This window comes from Bufo bufo, chromosome 3 (genome assembly GCF_905171765.1).
Source record: "Bufo bufo chromosome 3, aBufBuf1.1, whole genome shotgun sequence".
NCBI classification, from domain to species: Eukaryota; Metazoa; Chordata; class Amphibia; order Anura; family Bufonidae; genus Bufo; species Bufo bufo.
Window position 1 is genome coordinate 645,229,912 of NC_053391.1, and position 24,465 is coordinate 645,254,376.

Sequence of the window (24,465 nt, forward strand, 5' to 3'; positions counted from 1 at the left end):
ATGCTGGGTGAGAGAAATATCTTGGCAAAAGACAACTTTTCCCATTTTTTTATACAAAGTTGGCATTTGACCAAGATATTTATCTCACCCAGCATGGGTATATGTAAAATGACACCCCAAAACACATTGCCCAACTTCTCCTGAGTACGGAGATACCACATGTGTGACACTTTTTGGCAGCCTATGTGGGCAAAGGGGCTCACATTCCAAAGAGCACCGTTCGGATTTCACCGGCTATTTTTTTACAGATTTTGATTTCAAACTACTTACCACACATTAGGGCCCCTAGAATGCCAGGGCAGTATAACTACCCCACAAGTGACCCCATTTTGGAAAGAAGACACTCCAAGGTATTCGCTGATGGGCATAGTAAGTTCATGGAAGTTTTTATTTTTTGTCACAAGTTAGTGGAATATGAGACTTTGTAAGAAAAAAAAATCAAAAAAAAAATCATGATTTTCCGCTAACTTGTGACAAAAAATAAAACATTCTAGGAACTCGCCATGCCCCTCACGGAATACCTTGGGGTGTCTTCTTTCCAAAATGGGGTCACTTGTGGGGTAGTTATACTGCCCTGGCATTCTAGGGGCCCTAATGTGTGGTAAGTAGTTTGAAATCAAAATCTGTAAAAAAATGGCCGGTGAAATCCGAAAGGTGCTCTTTGGAATGTGGGCCCCTTTGCCCACCTAGGCTGCAAAAAAGTGTCACACATGTGGTATCTCCGTACTCAGGAGAAGTTGGGCAATGTGTTTTGGGGTGTCATTTTACATATACCCATGCTGGGTGAGAGAAATATCTTGGCAAAAGACAACTTTTCCCATTTTTTTATACAAAGTTGGCATTTGACCAAGATATTTATCTCACCCAGCATGGTTAAATTTCGATTAATAACAAAAAAAAGTAAAAATGTCAGCAGCAATGAAATACCACCAAATGAAAGCTCTATTAGTGAGAAGAAAAGGAGGTAAAATTCATTTGGGTGGTAAGTTGCATGACCGAGCAATAAACGGTGAAAGTAGTGTAGGTCAGAAGTGTAAAAAGTGGCCTGGTCATTAAGGGTGTTTTAAGGTAGGGGGGCTGAAGTGGTTAAGACCATGTCTGGATTTCAGGGAGCTGAACAGTATCACAATTCGTGACCCTTATCCGCTTCCTCTGATCCCGGACCTGTTTAACCAGATTGTGGGGGCTAAAGTGTGGGAGCTTCCTGAGAATCAGAAGGCGCTGATGCGTTTTCTGGGTTTTGCCAATTATTACAGGAAGTTTATTTTGAATTATTCCTCTGTTGTTAAACCACTCACTGATATGACTAGAAAGGGGGTAGATTTTTCCTCCTGGTCGGTAGATGCGCGTAAGGCCTTTTCTAATATCAAGGAGAGTTTTGCTTCCGCTCCCATCTTGGTACAACCTGATATTTCTCTACCCTTCATAGTTGAGGTTGATGCTTCTGAGGTGGGTGTGGGTGCGGTCTTGTCTCAGGGTCCCTCTCCTGCCAAATGGCGACTGTGTGCCTTTTTCTCGAAGAAACTCTCCTCCGCGGAGAGAAATTACGATGTGGGAGATAGGGAGTTGTTGGCCATCAAGTTAGCTTTTGAGGAATGGCGCCATTGGCTAGAGGGAGCCAGACACCCTATTACCGTGTTTACTGACCATAAGAATCTGGCCTACCTGGAGTCAGCCAAGCGTCTGAACCAGAGACAGGCCAGATGGTCTTTGTTCTTTTCAAGGTTTAATTTTGTTGTCACCTTCCGCCCTGGGGTTAAGAATGTGAAGGCGGATGCCCTGTCACGTTGTTTTCCGGGAGGTGGGAATTTTAAAGACCCGGGTCCCATTTTGGCTGAAGGTGTGGTGGTCTCTGCTCTTTATCCTGAATTGGAGGCAGAGGTTCAGGTAGCCCAGTCAGAGGCTCCTGATCTTTGTCCTCCTGGGAGGTTGTTTGTGCCTCTCGCTTTAAGACACAAGATTTTTAAGGAGCACCACGATACTGTCCTTGCTGGGCACCCGGGGGCAAGAGTCACAGTGGATCTCATCGCTCAGAGATTCTGGTGGCCGGCGCTTCGTAAGTTGGTTGAGGGTTTTGTGGCAGCCTGCGAGACCTGCGCTCGTGCCAAAGTCCCTCATTCACGGCCATCAGGTCCTCTCCTTCCGTTACCCATTCCTTCCCGTCCTTGGACACATCTGTCCATGGACTTCATTACGGACCTGCCTCGTTCCTCGGGGAAGACTGTGATTCTGGTGGTGGTGGACCGTTTTAGCAAAATGGTACATTTCATTCCTTTTCCTGGCTTGCCCAATGCTAAGACGCTGGCGCAGGCATTTATTGATCACATTGTCAAATTGCATGGTATTCCTTCAGACATAGTCTCTGATAGGGGCACACAGTTTGTTTCCAGATTCTGGAAGGCTTTCTGTTCTCGCTTGGGGGTTCGGTTGTCATTCTCTTCTGCGTTCCACCCGCAGTCGAATGGTCAGACAGAGCGCGTCAATCAGAATCTGGAGACATATCTGCGCTGTTTTGTGGCGGAGAATCAGGAGGATTGGTGTTCTTTTTTGTCCCTTGCTGAGTTTGCTTTAAATAACCGTCGTCAGGAGTCCTCTGATAAGTCACCATTTTTTGGTGCATATGGGTTTCATCCGCAGTTTGGGACATTCTCTGGAGAGGGGTCTTCTGGTTTACCTGATGAGGACAGATTCTCCTCATCTTTGTCATCGATTTGGCAAAAGATTCAGGATAATCTAAAGAGCATGAGTGAGAGATATAAGCGTGTGGCGGATAAGAGACGTGTGCCTGGTCCGGACCTGAATGTTGGTGATCTGGTGTGGTTGTCTACTAAGAATATCAAATTGAAGGTTCCCTCCTGGAAGTTGGGTCCTAAGTTTATTGGGCCTTACAAAATCTTGTCCGTCATCAATCCTGTTGCCTACCGTCTTGATCTTACTCAGACTTGGAAGATCCATAATGTTTTTCATAAGTCCTTATTAAAACCTTATGTCCAACACATTGTACCCTCGTCTTTGCCTCCTCCTCCGATTGTGGTTGATGGTAATATTGAATTTCAGGTCTCTAGGATTGTGGATTCTCGTGTTGTCCGCGGCTCTCTCCAGTACCTCGTTCATTGGGAGGGTTATGGTCCTGAGGAGAGGATGTGGGTCCCAGTGACGGACATTAAGGCCACTCGTTTCATCAGGGCTTTCCATAGGTCCCATCCTGAGAAGGTGGGCTCTGAGTGTCCGGAGTCCACTCGTAGAAGGAGGGGTACTGTCACCACCAGACATCTGAGAAACTTTCATTTTCTCATCTCGTTAGCCTCTCTCAGCTGTCATTTAGTTGCACTGATTGCATCCCTTTAAATCCCTTCCCATACTGCATCACTTTGCGGTTTATACAACTTCCTGGAGTGTATGCATGCTGGATGCTACTACTGAGTCTTCTACAGATAAGTTTTGTTCATTCATTTGTATTTCCCTGTTTTCTGGATCCCAGGTGACCCTGACTCCCTCCGTATCAAGTGTAGGGAGCCGGTGGTCGTGTCCCCTCACTATTATAGGGTGTTCAGGTGTTATACAGTCGAGGTACGAGGATATGCGATCATCTACCATTGAGATTTTTGCATAGGCTGAGCAGTTAGGGAGAGAGCCAGGTCTGTTGCAGGGCTATCCCTTTGGTTCCTTAGTTTTGGATCCAGTCAGTCGGATCTTGATTTTGTGTCTTCTAGTTTTCTGTACACCTTCCGTGACATCACCCCCCTGTAAGGCTCCATTCAGACGTCCATATGTTTTTTACGGATCCACGGATACATGGATCGAATCCGCAAAACACATACGGACGTCTGAATGGAGCCTTACAGGGGGGTGATCAATGACAGGGGGGTGATCACCCCATATAGACTCCCTGATCACCCCCTGTCATTGATCACCCCCCTGTCATTGATCACCCCCCTGTAAGGCTCCATTCAGACGTCCGTATGTGTTTTGCGGATTCGATCCATGTATCCGTGGATCCAGTATAACTACCCCACAAGTGACCCCATTTTGGAAAGAAGACACCCCAAGGTATTTCGTGATGGGCATAGTTAGTTCATGGAAGTTTTTATTTTTTGTCACAAGTTAGTGGAATATGAGACTTTGTAAGGAAAAAAAAAATATAAAAATCATCATTTTCCGCTAACTTGTGACAAAAAATAAAAAGTTCTATGAACTCACTATGCCCATCAGCGAATACCTTAGGGTGTCTACTTTCCGAAATGGGGTCATTTGTGGGGTGTTTGTACTGTCTGGGCATTGTAGAACCTCAGGAAACATGACAGGTGCTCAGAAAGTCAGAGCTGCTTCAAAAAGCGGAAATTCAAATTTTTGTACCATAGTTTGTAAACGCTATAACTTTTACCCAAACCATTTTTTTTTTTTACCCAAACATTTTTTTTTTTATCAAAGACATGTAAAACAATAAACTTAGAGAAAAATTTATATATGGATGTCGTTTTTTAAAAAACATTTACAACTGAAAGTGAAAAATGTCATTTTTTTGCAAAAATTTCGGTAAATTTCGATTAATAACAAAAAAAAGTAAAAATGTCAGCAGCAATGAAATACCAAGAAACCTTGTCGTGGTGTCCGGGCTTAGACATGTTCTACACCGTAGGACATGTTGACTAATCTCTCAATTTTAAAATCAGTTTGAGGATTTAGTGAGACTGCAGAGTGCACCTGTGTTTGTTATTGTTTTGTTATATTGCTATATTAATTATCACATCCGCACTTGTTACCTTGTGTAGGATGTCTATTGTGGTACTTGTGGTTCGCCGCGGGCATCCTCCATTGTATGCATATTGCTGGGGATTGCCATTAGCAATGGGCCACAAGTGCAGGATTTGCTCCCCTATATATATGCACAACTGCATGTGGGTTTGAGCACCTCCTGCTAATGCCAACCTGTCTTCTTAGTTTGTATGCAATGAAATACCACCAAATGAAAGCTCTATTAGTGAGAAGAAAAGGAGGTAAAATTCATTTGGGTGGTAAGTTGCATGAAAGTAGAGTAGTGCAGAAGTGTAAAAAGTGGCCTGGTCATTAAGGGTGTTTAAGCTAGGGGGGCTGAGGCGGTTAAAGAGGCTGTTAGATAACATCACGTGCAGACAGCCTCTCTGACCTACAATAATTATCTCTCCTGAGAAACAAGATAAATATTTACTCGTCCGTCTTATTTCTGGGCGCACGAGACTGGGGGCCCATGGAGGAATCCCCTGCCTCCTCGGTGGGCCAGTCCGAGCCTGATAGTACCTCACAGTGAAGACTTAGATTAGAGAGTGGAGGTGTGACTGTCTACCTGAGCTTCTGGAGCAGTCACTCTGGATTTCCACTAGATCTTACTGTGTGAGTCCGTGCCCAGGACTGTCCGTCCCCAGGACTGTGTACAGGTGAGTACACTAGCCACCCATCTGTGTACAGGTGAGTCCTTGATCTTCCTCATTCCACCACAAGCAGTCATTTTCTGTGCTGTGTACTACTGTTTCATAGACATTCCATTTACTGAACACACAATCTACGCAGTCAACTAGAAGTAAACAGTCCACCTCACTTACATGAATATCTTTTGATTCATTCCACCAAACCTGGCTAACCAGAGTTAAAAATATGATATAATTGTACAAAACAAATGAAGCGTCCAGAACAAAACTATCTGATAAATAAATGAGCTGGAGCTTCTAATTATAATTCACATGGAAGACTAGAGTCAGAGGAAGGACATCTAGCATGAGGAGGAATCTGCTAACATAGGGTCAGTGACCATTCCATTCTCCTGGACATGGATACCAAGCAGGTACTGTTGATAGAAGCCACTGGTGTAGATATTGGCTGTAGGTGGTGGGGTTATACCTTTCCTGGGGGCTTTAATATGTATAGAGGTAATTCTCAAGCTGTGTGTGTACCTACAGTAGCTCATGATACTTTATTTTCTACTGGTCAATGGCAATTATCCTCAGGAAGTAGACACTGGTCTTCACCTATCCGCTTGTAGAAAAGATTGTTACTTGGGCTTCCATGTGATATGTAACCATGTTCCAGAAGTCCATGTAATGGATAGAAATGCTATTTAGGTTGAGGTTTAGTTCTATCTTATCAAAAACTAGAACATCAGCATGTTAAGCTGGTGATGCAAAACTTTATTGACATTAACTGCTCATTACCTTCTTTGAAGGCTGATTAACATAAAATGAATTAATTTGCCACAAAGGTTGTCTGTCACATTTCAAGAGAATGAAGGATCTATCTATCTATCTATCTATCTATCTATCTATCTATCTATCTATCTATCTATCTATTCTCTCTCCTATATCCAGTACAGTTAGTAGTGAATACATAGGATCATTAATGTTACATGGTCTATATGAAATGACCCTTTGGAGTATAAAGATTTACAACCTGTAGGCCTAGAGGTCCTTTACTACATGTGATCTAGGGACATAGTTCATTGGCACTGCACATGTCAGTAGCAGCCTGGGATCTTCAGCCATATCTACCATGCGATACTGTTGGAAGTGGCTGATTCCATTACATGTTTCAACAGAGCTGAACTGCTGATTACAAAACTCTGCACTCAGTAGGGTGGTGTCATGGACATTCCTGCAACAGGTGGCAGGAGATCGGTGAGACGGGCAACACGTGGTTTGATCTGACATGTTTTCTGTTTGGATCAAATAACATCTGTGTTGTTTCTGGTGCTTGCCACACCTTCTTTCCCCAGGTGTGGCTATTATGGTCATTTAACCTTCTCTATTTATTGTTGTTTCTCCCACTATGCTATGTGGTTTATAGCTTCTGTTTGAGTTGTGGATTGCTGGTGTGTGGATCTCGGCTGAGTTCCTGGTGCTGCCATAGCCACTTGAAGTTAAGTGTTTGCTTTCCCTTTTGTATTTTGTTTGGTTATTTTGTGTGTTGCATTTCCCTATCATTTGTATTAAGGCCTGAGGGAGACTCCTGTTCGTCCTTCCTTTTGGAGGAACAGGTTGTCTCACTCCGGACATTAGTACCAGGGTCCTATAGGGTGAGTTAGGATACTAGGTATTCCTGTGTATGAACTCGCCTACCTCTGGGGTCTGTTCATACTGGTAGTTAGTCAGGACTTTGATTAGGGTTTTATTAGGAGGTGTCCATCTCCTTTCCCTAGTTTCCAGGCCTTATTCCCTAACCCCTTTCCCTCCTATGTTCGGTGTGGTGTTTCCCTCCCACACCCGAATGTGACTGGTGGATGTTGACACACCTGGATTATAATATATAAGTACCAGCCTATTGACGTTACATGGAATAGCCTGCCCCGTACCAGTGAGGGTTTATTTTTGAGATGTCAATCCACAACTTTCTTAGGAAAGAAGATCATACAGTCAGGTCCATAAATATTGGGACATTGACACAATTCTAACATTTTTGGCTCTATACACCACCACAATGGATATAAAACGAAATGAACAAGATGTGCTTTACCTGCAGACTGTCAGCTTTAATTTGAGGGTATTTACGTCCAAATCAGGTGAACGATGCAGGAATTACAACAGTGTGCATATGTGCCTCCCACTTGTTACTTGACCAAAAGTAATGGGACATAATAATAATCATAAATCAAACTTTCACTTTTTAATACTTGGTTGCAAATCCTTTGCAGTCAATTACAGCCTGAGGTCTGGAACGCATAGACATCACCAGACGCTGGGTTTTATCCCTGGTGATGCTCTGCCAGGCCTCTACTGCAACTGTCTTCAGTTTCTGCTTGTTCTTGGGGCATTTTCCCTTCAGTTTTGTCTTCAGCAAGTGAAATGCATGCTCAATCGGATTCAGGTCAGGTGATTGACTTGGCCATTGCATAACATTCCACTTCTTTCTCTTAAAAAACTCTTTGGTTGCTTTTGCAGTATGCTTTGGGTCATTGTCCATCTGCACTGTGAAGCGCCGTCCAATGAGTTCTGAAGCATTTGGCTGAATATGAGCAGATAATATTGCCCGAAACAATTCAGAATTCATCCTGCTGCTTTTGTCAGCAGTCACATCATCAATAAATACAAGAGAACCAGTTCCATTGGCAGCCATACATGCCCACGCCATGACACTACCACCACCATGCTTCACTGATGAGGTGGTATGCTTAGGATCATGAGCAGTTCCTTTCCTTCTCCATACTCTTCTCTTCCCATCACTCTGCAACAAGTTGATCTTGGTCTCATCTGTCCATAGGATGTTGTTCCAGAACTGTGAAGGTTTTTTTAGATGTTGTTTGACAAACTCTAATCTGGCCTTCCTGTTTTTGAGGCTCATCAATGGTTTACATCTTGTGGTGAACCCTTTGTATTCGCTCTGGTGATGTCTTCTCTTGATTGTTGACTTTGACACACATGCACCTACCTCCTGGAGAGTGTTCTTGATCTGGCCAACTGTTGTGAAGGGTGTTTTCTTCACCAGAGAAAGAATTCTTCGGTCATCCACCACAGTTGTTTTTCGTGGTCTTCCGGGTTATTTGGTGTTCCTGAGCTCACCGGTGCGTTCCTTCTTTTTAAGAATGTTCCAAACAGTTGTTTTGGCCAGCCCTAATGTTTTTGCTATTTCTCTGATGGGTTTGTTTTGTTTTTTCAGCCTAATGATGGCTTGCTTCACTGATAGTGACAGCTCTTTGGATCTCATCTTGAGAGTTGACAGCAACAGATTCCAAATGCAAATAGGACACTTGAAATGAACTCTGGACCTTTTATCTGCTCATTGTAATTGGGATAATGAGGGAATAACACACACCTGGCCATGGAACAGCTGAGAAGCCAATTGTCCCATTACTTTTGGTCCCTTAACAAAAAGTGGGAAGGACTCCAAAACAATTATGGCCACTGAAGAAGGAGTCAGAGGGACATTTGCATATTTTAAATATATTTTAATGGTGGTTATTTTTGTTATTTTTATTTTACTTTTTTATATATATTTTTTTATCAATAAATTAATTAATGAATGATATAAACTAAATTTCTCTGGATTAGGCTCCATTCACATGTCCGGAATTTCATTCCGCATTTTGCGGAACGGAATTGTGGACCCATTCATTCCTATAGGGCAAGCACGATGTGCTGCCCGGACACGGAATTGGGGATCCGCACTTCCGAGTCCGCACTTCCATTCTGCAAAAAAAAATAGAACATGTCCTATTCTTGTCCGCAATTGCGGACAAGAACAGGCATATTCTATTAGTGCCGGCAATGTGCGGTCCGCAAAATGCGGAACACACATTGCCGCTTTCCGTTTTTTGCGGATCCACGGCTCCGTGGATCCGCAAAACACGTTGCGCACGTGTGGATGGAGCCTTACTCCAAATGAAGTGTGCCTGTGTATATATATACAATACATCAGATGTGCATGACCAGATTTAGACATATTTGTGACCAGCATTGGTCATTGTAAGAAAATATCAAATATAACATTCAACTTATCTGGGTAACTTTCCTGTGGAAAATAGTTCTGGCCATAGCAAAAATCAGTTCAACTGAATGTGTGCATTGCCTTACATGAAACTATCTCATGCAACTTAAAGGGGTAGACCAGAGTTAGAAAAACATGGCAGCTTTCTTATTAAAAAAATAAATAAATGAAGCAGCACCACCCCTGTCCACAGGTTGTATGTGGTATTGCAACTCAGTTTTATTCACTTCAGTGGAACTAATCTGCAATACCGGACACAACCCATGGACAGGTGTGACACTGTTTTTGGAGGACAGAAGACCTATTTTTCTAATCCTGGACAACCCTTTTAATGGTGATCATGAACAGTGGCCAGCAGATTTTTTGTAATAGGTAAAGATTATGATTGTGTTGCCACATACACATTGATTATCTATTGAAGGGCTAACGATTGGGTCTTATCAGCTGCATTATTGAGTCCCAGAGCAGAATATGAGGCTGAAGTAAAACTGTGACATCTGTGTCTTTTAACCGTATATGGCGACCATATTCTTAAGAGAAAAAAAAGAAGTTTAGAAGAATGTAAACACCTCTAATAAGCGAGGCCTCATAAAGCGAGCACCTCGCCTGACTGCGCTCCAGGCCCTTTTCAGATAAACTGTTTATTGGGCTCCTCGCCACCGCACCCTTAGAAATAAGTCTTATATCCTCTCCCCTCCATATGGAGGCAGGATCCAGTGAGATCCGTTCTTCTGGTTGTCGTCCATTAATTACTCATTTAATAAGAGGAGGAGTGGTTCCTCCAGCTCCAAGCGTAAACTGGTTGCATCCTGCTATTACTATTAGTCATATTGGGTCACAAGTAGTCACTGTAATTACGTATGAAATATACATTACACAATATTGGTATGTATGTTATTTTTGCCGTGCATCATCTCTTACACTGTATTGCATGGACAAGATGACTCCTTGGCCTGTGCACCTCCCTGTGTGCAGGGGTGAAAAGTAACTGCAGTGGTATAACAAGAATACTCATAGGTTACCTCCTGCTAGAAGGAAGTGAAGCAAACCTTTTATAGCACCGTGTTTCCAATCTTACATTTGAGTATTGCTGTTCTAGTATTGTAATGCCCCAGAGGTACATTACCACTTCTGCATTACTATCTCTAATGGGCTAGTATAATGTCATTCTACGTATTAATTTCCAGGTCCTGCAAAATGTGTATTCATAATATTATGTAACTGTTCACGTGTAATGTGCCTAGATTACCAGCAGGGGGCAGCATAAATGGCAGAGCTATAGGTACAGAGAATGGAGCTTTCTATTCCATTCTAACACCCCCCTCTGTGGTGTGGTGGGCGTGTCCCACTGGCTGCAGGGAGGGTGGAGTGCTAGTTAGGAGTTAGTCTAGTTTACCCCCTTATAGGGGAAGGCAGGAGGTGCACGTCCCTGTTGGACGAGCCCTGTCTAGGGCAGCTGGAGCACCTTCAGCTCAGCTGAACATGGAGGCAGAAACTTGAAGCCTCAAAAGCCAGGAAGAAAGTTCCCTGTATAACTTAAGAGACAGACTACAGAAGGAAAGTGCAGCATACAGATAAAGCAAAGTTATTCAGTCAGCCTGTCAGTACAGTAGAGCCAGAGAGCAATTGATGTAGAAAAGTTGTGTTTATTTGCCTGCCAGAGTTGATGCTAAAGCCTGCTGGGACCAAAATAAAGTCTGTAAACCGTTTGGAGAAACCATCCGAGTGTGGGACAGAACGTAGCCCCGAGACCCTCTTCTGGAGCAGAGGACAGGTTCTGTGATATGGTTCTCGGTCCAGCGAGGCAGTGGTTTCCTCATGGAGGACAAAACTGGATGGGAGCTCTTTGTGGAACGGCATTCCATGAAACGCCACTACCTTCCCCAGGCAAGGCACAGTCTCTACCAAGGGGATAGAGTGGAATACACTCCCATGGAGTCCCTCCAGGGGCCTTTTGCAACGACGATGATCCTGCTGGAGAAGCCCCTGTACCCCTGACTATGCCGGAGACATGGCCAGAGGACCCAACTACTGTCGGGAGGGTGCGCTGTCTGCAAGATTTGGAAGACAGTGTGCTCCGCTTCTGAGAATGACCTCAGCCAGAGTCGGAGCCGCTCATTCCAGCGTTGCCTGCACCACTATTATGTCAAATGGGCTGTGTGTCCACATCCATCGCTTCTTTTGAACCAAAAGTGTTTTAACAACTCCCCTGAAAGATGGCCGCAGCCCAGGATTCACCACCACTCGAGGAGGACTATCTTCCAGCTCCCATGCAGCTGAAGGTGCTGGATCCTTTTGGGATGGCAGGAGCATCCGCTCCTGTGCGACAGGAAGTTGCGGCCCAGGTGAGGAGTCTGACTACCCGGTCTATACCGAGCTCCACCACAGAAGGGAAGTGGCGCTCTACCACACAAGCTAGACTGGACAACCAAAGGCAGGACAAACCTTTGATTTGCTTCAGTAGTAGTAGCAGCGAGGAGGATTTGAGGTCCTTCCTCTGCAGAGTTGCTCTTCTTTAATCTTTATTTAAAGAACCAGCGACTTCTGGGAGCCACTTCGTGGACTGGACCTGAAGGGTGAGGGCCTGTTGGCATTGTTTTATTGTTGTGTTGCCCTTGTTTTTAGTCCTCACCCGGATGGCCATGTTAGTAAGGACTCCCCCAGATACCAAAAATACCTCTAAGTTGTGCTCAACAGTGCCCATTCCCTTTTTTTCACCCTTTTCAGGTTATTTTGGAGCCCCCTTTGCTAAAAGGGTTCTCAAAACCTATGCTGCTATGCAGGCTCGGACTGGCCCATAGGGGTACAGGGGAATCCCCCGGTGGGCCCCTGAGCAAAGTGGGCCCCTAGTCTCCCACCCCCTGCACAAGTGGCACATAACACATTAGACTTACTGCACTACATACATACAGTACATGTACAGCACCTGAACCAGCCTATGTTCATATAAAAAACTTGTTATTATTTATTATATTTGAATGTATCCGTACGGTGGGCCCCCAAAATGAATTTTACTGGTGGGCCCTAGGTACCCCAGTCCGACACTGCTGCTATGACATTACTACCCATGTGGATCTCATGTGAATTACAAATGACTTTGCTACCTCATATGGATTACAAATGATGACGTTGCGTTATTTCCTATGGATTACAAAAGACTCTTTTGCAATTTTGTTTCCATTTGCAAGGGATCCTCAAACACTGGAGAAAGGACTCAAATGTGGTTTTATTGCAATGGGATTTTATTGCATTATTGCACTATTTTATTGCATTGAATATGTGCCTTATATATTTGCCCTATCTATTTTACACTATTTCTGCACTAACCTTCTGAATTTTCAGTAACGTTCAAGTGTACTGTGCCCGTTGTGTGTATTCTCTTGCAGGTGCCGCAATGTGATCTTTTATGCATTTTTTTATGGACTATGGACTTTGCACTTAATACTGTTATCCAGAATCTTACTTCTTTGCTTACATGGATTGCCTCTGAGGACGTCTGATGCGTCACAAGCGAGTCCTACATCTTCATTGCTCATTATGGACTGCCTCTGAGGACATTAAATACTAATGGTTCTTACTTTTCCTCGTGTTAGCTAGCTAAATATTTTACCGTATTGTATTGCTACACAGGGAGAACCAAGTGGTAAAGTCACAAGCAGATCTAAAACCGTCAAAGGTAACCTGCTGCTTACATGTGTTCAGTGAGATTGGAGAGCAGCGCCTTATCGCAGGAACCCATAGGTAGCCGTCTATATGTCAGTCTATGTCTGTGTATTTTCATGCAGCACTTAAATATTTCCCAGGTACCCTAAAAGCACATACATATATACCCTAAGCACAAGCTGAGGTGGGCTTGACTTTTAAGTAAGGGGGTATGTAACACCCCAGAGGTGCATTACAACTTCTGCACCTCGCTACTATCTCTAATGGGCTAGTATAATGTGATTCTATGTATTAATTTCCAGGTCCTGCACAATGTGCATTTATAATAATGTTATGTAACTGTTCATGTAATGTGCCTGGTTCACCAGCAGGTGGCAACAAACCTGGCAGAGCTATCTTACAGAGAATGGAGCTTTGTATTCCATTCTAATCCCCCCATCCCCTGTGGTGAGGTGGGCATGTCCCACTTGCTGCAGGAAGGGTGGAGTTCTAGTTAGAGGTGAGTGGAGAGTACCCCCTGCTAGGGGAAGGAAACAGGAGCCCGTCCCTGTTGGATGAGCCCTATCTAGACCAGCTTGAGCACCTTCAGCTCAACTGGATATGGAGGCCAAAGCTGGAAGCCTCTGAAGCCGGGAATAAAGTTCCCTGGACAAACCTATAGACAGACCAGACTACAAAGTGAAGTACAGCATAAAGAAGAAGCTGAGTTCTATAGTCAGCCTGTTAGTACAGCAGAGCCAGAGAGCAACAGACGTAGCAGAGATGAGTTTGCCTGCCACAGTTAATGTCAAAGCCTGCTGGGAACCAAGACAAAGCCTGTAAACTGTTTGGAGAAAAGTTTATGCAAAGTAAAGCTGTTTCCAACTTCATCACAAGGTCTGGACTCAATTTACTCTTCATCCCCTACTACTTCTACCCCTTTTTCTGCTTTCGGAAGGCAACGCCTGGGGTCCAGCGTATCCAAGTAGGAGCACAGTGACACGTGCACAAAACATAAAGGGACAGTATAGGCTACCCTACACCACTCTGGCATTCCTACACCTGGGTACCATCTACCACCATATCACTAAAAGGGGCCCTGTGCCCTTGTTTCTTCACTGCAACTGGCGTCACAACAAAACATGTACTTTAACGGACCCCAAGTAGTGCGCCTGACGACTGCAGTATGAGTTGGCTGAAATGGTTTGCATAAGTTGTAGTACCTGTAGAAGAAAGTATCAGTGTGTCTTGTGAATAGTGGGTGAAGAAAGTTTGTCAAATTGCAAAAGTCTCTAAGTTTATCTATAGATCTATTCTATAGGATGCCTGATACTAGTGAAAAATCCTGGTAACTTTACAGATCATAGGAAAACATAATTTACTGTGATGTTGTAGCACCATCTAGTGGTCAACAGAACAGCACCTTCACTTGACCCTTGGACTTGCACATACAGCACAATGCACAGACCTGGATGAAACATTAATCCAGAAAACTTTTTCTTTACCGGATGACAGAACATGGTGAATCTTGATTAGAACAAACTGTCCCTGTAAGGAGGCTGCCATTATCTATTCTAGGTGTACATAGGTCAATAATTCTTATCAGTCAATCCTGGAAATAGCAATTTGTGCCATTCCTGTAGGGAAAAACAAAAGCAAAACAGAGTTTATCTCCTCTGATAGCAGTCATGCAAAGCGCAGGTATATGATCTGTCAAGGCCTTCTTAGATGGGACAATTCAGCAGGCGGGAAGAAAGAGTTCCTTCCCGGCAATTGCCTGCTCGTTAGTGGAGGAGAGCGCTGCTATTACAGGCAGCGATCTCCTCCACAGTGTGGGGAGTAGTGATCGCTAATGCCATCCCTCATCCCAATACAGACTACTTATTTGCCGGTGGCAGAGCATGATTAGACGCACGATCTGCTGCAGGCAAACGGCGATTTAGGTGTCTACACAAATTATCCAATTACTCGATCATCGGGTAATCGGCTGCTCCTTTACACTGCCAGATAATGGCTAATGAGCGCAGCTATGAACACTCATTAGTGATTATCTGGCGGATTCTTAGCCCCTGTAAAGGGCTGCTTAGCTTTATTACTGAAATGAATCAGAAAATCTGTACAATGTATCACATCAACCTCCTATGTGAAAGGTTGTAAGGAATCAGCATTTATGTAGTTAGCTGTGGAATAAGACGCATTGTGGTGCTGGCAGGGGCATACATAGAAATCACTGGGCCCCATGGCAAGAATATGAATTTGGCCCCCTTGTGAGTGACCCATCGCACCCCCTAGGGTATGTGCACATCTACTGCAGAGGTTCCAGCAAAAGCCTGGGTTGCAGATTCTAGCAAAAACAAAGGGCAAAACAATCTTGAATGACCGCATTATTGTGAATGGGATCCGGCAGGTGTCAGCAGTGTTTGGCATATGCTGGATCTGGCGATTCTGGTATTCTGCTGGTATGCTGGAACAGAATACCAAAATCTGATGGCAAGTGATTACCTAGCCTTACCCGATGAATTGTGCCCGCTGCTGCAACTTTATATATTGAGTGTCATCCCTCTCCATGGACTGTGACTGCTCCTGCTTCACCTCCTCCCCGATGCTGACTTACTGAATGTGCTGCGGGCCTGAAGCAGATCTTCACAGCACTAGTCTGAAGTCTGGTGACAGTGCGGGATCAGGTCAGGTCCGGACTGGTCAGTCAGGTCAGTGCGACGCGTGCTGGCAGAGGAACAGGACAGGGACAATTTACATAGTGCAGAAACAGAAATCTAAAGGATTTTATCCAGTCACAACGGATGTTTTTCTGACTGCTGCAGAACCTCCTAATACACACCTCAGCTGCTGCAGAGCTTCTTAATACACACCTCAGCCACTACAGAACATCATAGTACACACCTCAGCTGCTGAAGAACCTCCTAATACACACCTCAGCTGCTGCAGAACCTCATAACACACACCTCAGCTGCTGCAGAACCTCCTAATACACACCTCAGCTGCTGCAGAACCTCCTAATACACACCTCAGCTGCTGCAGAACCTCCTAATACACACCTCAGCTGCTGCAGAACCTCCTAATACACACCTCAGCTGCTGCAGAACCTCCTAATACATACCTCAGCTGCTGCAGAACCTTATAATACACACCTTAGCTGCTGAAGAACTTCATAATACAGACCTCAGCTGCTGCAGAACCTCATAATACACATCTCAGCTGCTGCAAAACTTCATAATACACACCTCAGCTGCTGCAGAACCTCCTAATACATACCTCAGCTGCTGCAGAACCTCATAATACACAGCTCAGCTGCTGCAGAACCTCATATTACACACCTCAGCTGCTGCAGAACCTCATAATACATACCTCAGCTGCTGCAGAACCTCATAATACACAGCTCAGCTATTGCAGAACCTCATATTACACACCTCAGCTGCTGCAGAACCTCATAATACACACCTCAGCTGCTGCAGAATCTCCTAATACACACCTCAGCTGCTGTAGAACCTCCTAATACACACCTCAGATGCTGCTGCACCTCATAATACACACCTCAGCTGCTGCAGAACCTCATAATACACACCTCAGCTGCTGCAGAACCTTCTAATACACACCTCAGCTGCTGCAGAACCTCATAATACACACCTCAGCTGCTGCAGAACCTCACAATACACACCTCAGCTGCTGCAGAACCTCCTAATACACACCTCAGCTGCTGCAGAACATCATAATACACACCTCAGCTGCTGCAAAACCTCATAATGCACACCTTAGCTGCTGCAGAACTTCATAATAAACACCTCAGCTGCTGTAGAACCTCCTAATACATACTTCAGCTGCTGCAGAACATCATAATCTTATGCTAGAGAACATAAAAGGCTTTGATCACTTGTGTGTTGTGGCCTCAGTCACAGATCAGATCATAAATTCTGGACACAATTTTTTAGCCTGGCAGATGGAAACCCGTCAGATCTCATCATGGTGATCGGGATCCGTCAGGTGTTGTCGTCCATGAAGTGCCAGATCCGGAACTGCAGTGATTTCCGTTGATTTGCTCCTATGACAGGGCAGAACAGTGAACGTCACCAGCACAGATGTGAACAAAGCCTAATACACACCTCAGCGGCTGCAGAACATTATATTCGTGACAAGGGAACTATAAGTCTCATCATCACCAGATTGTTATTATTGGAAATTAGGGAGCAACACAGGGAGAGGTAAAATGGAGAGAACTACAACTCCCAGCATGTCCAGGCTGTTATTATCGGATACAAGTAGATATTACACAGAGAAAGTATAAGGCCGGGTTCACATCACTGTTTAGTTTTCCGTTCTTCTGATCTGTCAGATGAACAGAGAAATAAAGAAAAAATGGATCCTGTATTTCAAGCATCAGTTCTGCACATTTGGCATCTGTTTCAGGGCCGGTGCAAGGATTTTTGCCGCCCTAGGCAAGATAAAAAGTGCCGCCCCCCCTTATCAGATGATCTGCCCATATCATGACATCACATATGTTCCACCCCTTTCTCAGCATCTAAATTAAAAGAGAGTTATATGTTGCAATAAAGCCCCCTATTAAGAATGGTGGAGAATAACTACCATAACTTAAGCCATAGCTAAAGAAACAAGCCTGGGGCGAAAAACAATAAGGCCCCCCCCCCCCATGACACTTGATGACTTTTACAGAAGAAACTGTATATTGTGGGGCACGGTGTAGAGGTATACTGTATATTGTGTGGCACAGTGTATGCTATATGTGTATAACAAACATATTTCACATGAAAACTCACAGTTACTTGGCTTGGCCCTTGGGGATCTCGGACGCCACTTCAACACTTTGGCTGGGGATCTCGGTGGAGCTGATGTGTTTTATCCTAATAAAAAAGATTTCATAATAAGGATTTGGAGAAGGGGCAGAGGGATAGCAGAGCAGAGAGAGGCTGGTGCTGCTACTAGGGGGTCATACCATGGGGGAGTAATAAAGCCCACCATAATGCCCCCCAGTAGAAATAATTCTCCTTATAATGTGACAGTACAAAAAATACCCCCTTGTAATGCCCCCAGTTGAGCTAATGTCCCCATAGTGCCCCCATAATGTGCCAGTATAAAATACCCCCAGTAAATGCCCCCATAGTGCTCCTCTCCCCCCTCCCTCCTAGTGCCCCCCATAATGTACCAGTATAAAATGCCCCATATATAGTGCCCCAGTGTCCCCCATAATTTGTAAGTATAAAATATCCCTTCTCAGTGCCCCCGTAGATGACCCCATAGTACTCCTCTCCCACCTTCCCCATAGTACCCACCATAATGTGTCCCAGTATAAAATGCCCCTATACAGAGCCCCCATATAAAATAGCCGTTCTTTGTGGCCTCAGTAGATGCCCCTATAGTGCCCACCAATAATGTGCCAGTAAGAAGTGCCCTCATAGATGCCCCCCAATCATGTGCCAGTAGCCAGAGCCCCCCCCTATATCATGTGCCAGTAGCCAGAGCCCCCCTATATAATGTGCCAGTAGCCAGAGCCCCCCCTATATCATGCGCCAGTAGCCAGAGCCCCCCTATATCATGTGCCAGTAGCCAGAGCCCCCCCTATCATGTGCCAGTAGCCTGAGCCCCCCCATCAACATGTGCCAGTAGCCATAGGCCCTCCCCTATCATGTGCCAGTAGCCATAGGGCCCCCCTATCATGTGCCAGTAGCCATAGGGCCCCCCTATCATGTGCCAGTAGCCATAGGGCCCCCCTATCCCTATCATGTCCCAGTAGCCATAGGCCCCCCCGATCATGTGCCAGTAGCCAGAGCCCCCCATCATGTGCCAGCCCAGTAGCCACCAGTATTGACAAAAACACTTATACTTACCTCCATGTCAGCGATGCGATGCAGGCCTCTTACGGCCTGTGTCCCGCTCTGTACGGCTCAGACGGCGCAATGACGTCATCGCGCCGCCTGCGCCGGCCTCTGATAGGCTGTCGGCCTAGTGCCTGCTGCCTATCAGAGGAAGGGGAAGGGACACACCTCTCCCTCCCCTGCTGCACAGCCATCTGTATCGCTGTCCTGAGGACGGTGATACAGATGACTGGAGATGAGCGCTTTCACAATGGAAGCGCTCATCTCTGTCTGACACGTGTCCTGCCTATAGTTAGTTGCGGGCCGGCTCGGGGGGGGCCCCTAAGGACTCTATGGAAGCGCCGGCCCTGCTTACTAGAGCGGCGGCGCAGCATGAGGGGCGCCGCCGGCCACTTAACCAACGTTGTTTTTTTTTAAACCGCACGGTTCCGGCGCCCCCTGCTAAATTGCGGCCTAGGCGGCTGCCTAGGTCTCCTTACAGGTGGCGCCGCCCCTGATCTGTTTATGCCATTTCTGTCAGAGATCTGTTAGACGGAAAAAAGTCCTGCACGCAAAACGGAAAACTAAACGGTGATGTGAACCCAGCCTAAGAAGAGATAACTACAGATAATGTCCAGATAATTATAGGACATCATCTAGTTGTACTAGGTGAGAGCTTTAAAAAGAAATAACTACGGTATACTATGGGCAGACTTATTATGGGGCATCAGTATACATTACAGAGAGGGGGTATGAGAAGAACTACAACTCCCAGCATTGCCAAACTGTACTAGTGCATAAATTGAAATTACATGGAGAGCGATACAATGGGACAGAAGAACTACAACTCCCAGGTTTTCTAGGATGTTATGGGTTATCCCAGAACACCACTAACCTCTCCTCCAGGCACCACAGAGAAGCTCCGCCCCCTCTCAGATTATGCCACAGGTCTTTCACCAGTCCTCTGCACTGGTCACATAATGATGACATCACCAAAGGTCCTTTAGACTTCTGCTGCTCTGTTATTCCTTGGCTTCCCACACTGGTCACATGGTTGATGACATCACCAAAGGTCATTCTCCAACTCTTACATTCTAAGGTAGCCATACAAGTGTAATTAGTGGGCGGGGCCTATCCTCAACTGCGGGCCCCCTTCCCCCAGGGGCCCCATAGCAGCTGCGTGGTCTGCCTCTATTGGAGGTACGCCACTGCGGCATTTACTACCTGGATGTGTGAACTCGGCTTATAGGATTCATTGATATTTTTGGATCAGCTATTTATTGCCCCAGCAATATACTGCTTGAAATCTTAATTTACTCAAAAAATTCTCTTAAAGGGGTTTTCCTTTTTGCATCACCATTCTGTAAAATAATCCTTTATGAAGGCAGCTGTAATTTTGTTATGTATTTCTTTTACCTTTATTGCTTCTGTCTCCCGTTCTGGGCTGTGGTCACATGACCATGTCCTTGCAGCTGTTTCTTATTTCCTATGATGTTATGTCCATGGGCGGGGCAGTGATAGGGGAGTGTCTATGTAACTGGCTGGGTGGGAGGAGCCATAAGCTAGCTGGGTGTTGTTAGAGGTGTAGATGAAGATGTGGAAGAGAAAGGAGAAGTGCATCATGGGTATGGTTGGATGCAGGAACAGGAAGTGCTACTTACAGGATGGAAACAAACCAGCGGCATTGGATTACATATTGATAATGGGTCAGGAGAGTACAAATAAAAAATAATGCATGGGGAAGATGAACCCCTTAATCTGCTTTCATCATGAAGCATTCTACAATTTTCCTACTGCTCTTGACATTTCTCAAAACCTCTACTTGCTGACTTCAATAGGAACTTTCATTGTGTCAGAAGGTAAAGATCTCCCCTGGCAATGGGATGGACACAGGTGCTCGGTTTATTACAGTCCACGGCTCGGATGCACATGCTGTACTACCAGTTCTGTATCTATGTGATTATTTATGATCAGGATTGGTATTTAGTCACTGGAAGTAAACAATGAAAGTTCCTACTGAATGACTGCAAGCAGAGATCTTGAAAGGCATGGGAAACAGACAGTATGTTAGAAAATTGTAAAACTTTGACACAGTTAAGTCTAATAGAGGATCTAAAAAGGGGGCACATGACACAGGGTTCCCCTATACATTAAAGGGCCTCTGTCATCAGATTTGTTCCTATGACACTGGCTGACCTGTTACATGTGCACTTGGCAGAGGAAGACATCTGTGTTAGTCCCATGTTCATATGTGCCCGCAATGCTGAGGAAAATGATGTTTTAATAGATGCAAATGAGCCTCTAGGAGCAACGGGGGCGTTACCATTACACCTAGAGGCTCTGCCCTCTCCACTTTGATTGACAAGAGCAGGCAGTGGAAACATCATCATGCCTGGCCCTGTCAGTCAAAGTGGAGAGGGAACGGCAGTTGCAGAGAGAGCAGAGCCTCTAGGTGTAACGGCAACGCCCCTGTTTCTCCTAGAGATTAATTTGTTTATATTTTTCTCAGCAATGCGGTCACAAATGAACATGGGACCAACACAGATGCCTTCAGCTGCCAAGTGCACATACAACAGGTCAGCCAGTGTCAAAGGTACAAATCTGCTGACAGATGCCCGTAAATGGTTTCCTGGCACTGCCAAAATTGGCACCCCATACTGCTTCCAGAAGTCGGCCAGAGAACTACAAAGCTATGTCCACTGTGTAGTGGACAGAGGTGGTTACGGCAGCACTGCTTCCGCTGAAGTGAGTGGTGGATGGAGCTGTGTACTTCCAGAACAGCTGATCGATGGAGTGGGGGATATCTGACTTTCGCCGATCAGACAGTGATGGCCTATTCTGAGGATGGGCCATCACTTGTAAAATTCTGGACAAACCCTTTAACTAATCTCATCAAAGAACTGATTCTATTCTGTTTTAAGTGGAGAGGAGGCCACACATACATAGTTCCTCTCCAAAAATGTTTGGAATGGAATGGAGTGAGAATATACATGGGACTCTCATTAAGTGACTATAAATTAATGTCTTCTCCATCAAGATAGGCTTTGGACCAGGATCAGCTTATTTTCAGACTGACAGAAGTTCTAGTTGCTAGACCTTCACGAGCTGTCATCTTGACTATGTTTTCTGGATCTTAACATGATGTGTTAGGTCTTGTTATATAACGTTATGGGGGAGATTTATCAAAACAGGTGCAAAGGAAAAAGCAACCAATCAGATTTTACCTTTCACTTTTCAGAACTCCTTTGGAAAATGAGAGGATCAATCGGATAGGCTGCTTTGGGCAACTAAACCAGTTTTCCTTTGCACTAGTTTGGATAAATATCCCAGTTTGTGTTATGTCATTACTTAATGCCAATTTTTTTTTCTTACCAAAGCCTCCTCTAGGTATTTGACTATCTTCTGTCATCTAACATGCTTTCTATCTATCTTCCAGAAACGATCTACAAACAACATGGATTGGGGAAGTCTTTATGAAATCATTGGAGGAGTCAACAAACATTCCACCAGCATCGGCAAAATCTGGCTCTCTGTGCTCTTCATATTCCGTATTATGATCCTTGTGGTGGCTGCAGAGAGCGTCTGGGGCGATGAACAGTCAGGCTTCACCTGCAACACCTTACAGCCCGGGTGCAAGAATGTTTGCTATGATCACCACTTCCCAGTCTCTCATATCAGGCTCTGGTGCCTTCAACTCATTTTTGTAGCCACACCGGCACTGTTGGTTGCTATGCATGTGGCCTACCTGAATCATAAAGAGAAAAGACAACTACAGAAGAGCGGACAGTGTGATGAAAAGAACTTGGAAGCCCTGAAGCAGCGTAAAATTAGAATTGTAGGCACGTTGTGGTGGACCTACACTATAAGCATTGTGTTCAGAGTCATATTCGAAGCTGCTTTCATGTACCTCTTCTACTTCCTTTACACTGGTTTCCATATGCAGCGTCTAGTGAGATGTTCAAACTGGCCTTGTCCCAATCTCGTGGACTGTTTCATTTCTCGGCCTACTGAAAAGACCGTATTTACCTTCTTCATGGTTATTGTCTCCGGCATTTGCATGGTCCTCAACGTGGCAGAGCTATGCTATCTCATCATCCAGGCCTCATTGAGAAGATCCAGGAAAAATGCCAAGAAGCACATGAACCATATTAGCGGGCAAGAAGAGAAGCAGAACATGTTAAATGAGCAGAAGGAGCAATAATTCAAGAGAAGCTGTCGTTTAGGAGTTCCTTGTTGAACCCTGCCTGCCGTTATGTCCAAAGAAAAAGACTCTGTTTATGTAGTTAAGAAGCAGAAAAGCTCATCTGACCTAAAGAGAAACTTGTGGATCCAGAATAAGGAGCTGTAGATTATAAATGACAGTCAAAAGTATTTCTATTTTTGCATTTTATGTTTTTTTTATACTATTTATGTTACAAAAGTTACTTAAGATGGTAACAAATTATTTTTTTAAATTTCATAACTGTATGTGAATGATAACACTGCCAATTTTCTTATTAAGAGGTTAATATGAGACGCGTGCAATGAGATGATGACCATGGTAAGTCAAGACTGAACTATACTGTATTAATTCATTTTTACTTGCCTCGGAATGTTTTATACAAATATGAGTTAGGAGAAGTGTTCTCATTTTAGTGTGTCCACTGACACATATCTAAGACCATAGGGATTGTCCTAATCCCACCCAGAACTGCCTTGCAGGGTGCATATTGCTGCCTTCAATACATTTGCTGCTGAGATGGAGCAGGAGAGAGGTGAGAAACTTCTTTACTGAAGGTGGAACTTGAAACTTTGCATCCAGTGTAAAGTGTGTTTTGTTTTTGTTTTCTTTTATTTCACTTTTCAGAAGAGAATGAGAAACATTTAATAAAGTTTTTTTCTGTAACGACTTTATAATTTGACTACTTTGTATGCTGGATTGATGTCCTTCTTCTGCCTGGCGGGGTATAGGTGCTTGTAGTGTGGATTTACAGCTGGAATGTTACTTTTTGTGCAAAAAATCCAGAAGAGCAATTTAAATGTTGATGTAAGAAAAATGTTCTGTCAGACCAAATACTCACGTCTTTTTGGGATCTTCCCAGCTGTAATACCAGCAATAGGTCACTAGAGGGAGCGGTGCAAGTACAGTCGTGGCCAAAAGTTTTGAGAATGACAAAAATATTAGTTTTCACAAAGTTTGCTGCTAAACTGCTTTTAGATCTTTGTTTCAGTTGTTTCTGTGATGTAGTGAAATATAATTACACGCACTTCATACGTTTCAAAGGCTTTTATCGACAATTACATGACATTTAGGCCTAGTTCACACGACCGTATGGCTTTTATAGTTTTTTGCGGTCCGTTTTTAACGGATCCGTTGTTCCGTTTTTTGTTTCCGTTGTGTTTCCGTTTCTGTTCCGTTTTTCCGTTCCGTTTTTCCGTATGGCATATACAGTATACAGTAATTACATAGAAAAAATTGGGCTGGGCATAACATTTTCAATAGATAGTTCAGCAAAAACGGAACGGATACGGAAGACATACGGATGCATTTCCGTATGTGTTCCTTTTTTTT

The 24,465-nt window shown here is 44.4% G+C and overlaps 1 protein-coding gene across 2 annotated transcripts; it reads left to right on the forward strand.

Annotated features, from left to right (window-relative positions):
• The first annotated feature begins 5,419 nt into the window (after positions 1-5,419).
• On the forward strand, positions 5,420-23,896 carry LOC120996364 (gap junction beta-2 protein-like). Of its 2 annotated transcripts, none has more exons than XM_040426242.1 (2): positions 5,420-5,445; positions 22,351-23,896. In XM_040426242.1, the coding sequence occupies exon 2, from the start codon at positions 22,369-22,371 to the stop codon at positions 23,113-23,115; it is 747 nt and encodes a 248-aa protein (XP_040282176.1). In that variant the 5' UTR covers positions 5,420-5,445; positions 22,351-22,368; the 3' UTR covers positions 23,116-23,896. The 2 variants fall into 2 exon arrangements, with proteins under 2 accessions (XP_040282176.1, XP_040282177.1); XM_040426243.1 differs by lacking the exon at positions 5,420-5,445 and adding an exon at positions 5,811-5,818.
• The last annotated feature ends 569 nt before the right edge of the window (positions 23,897-24,465 follow it).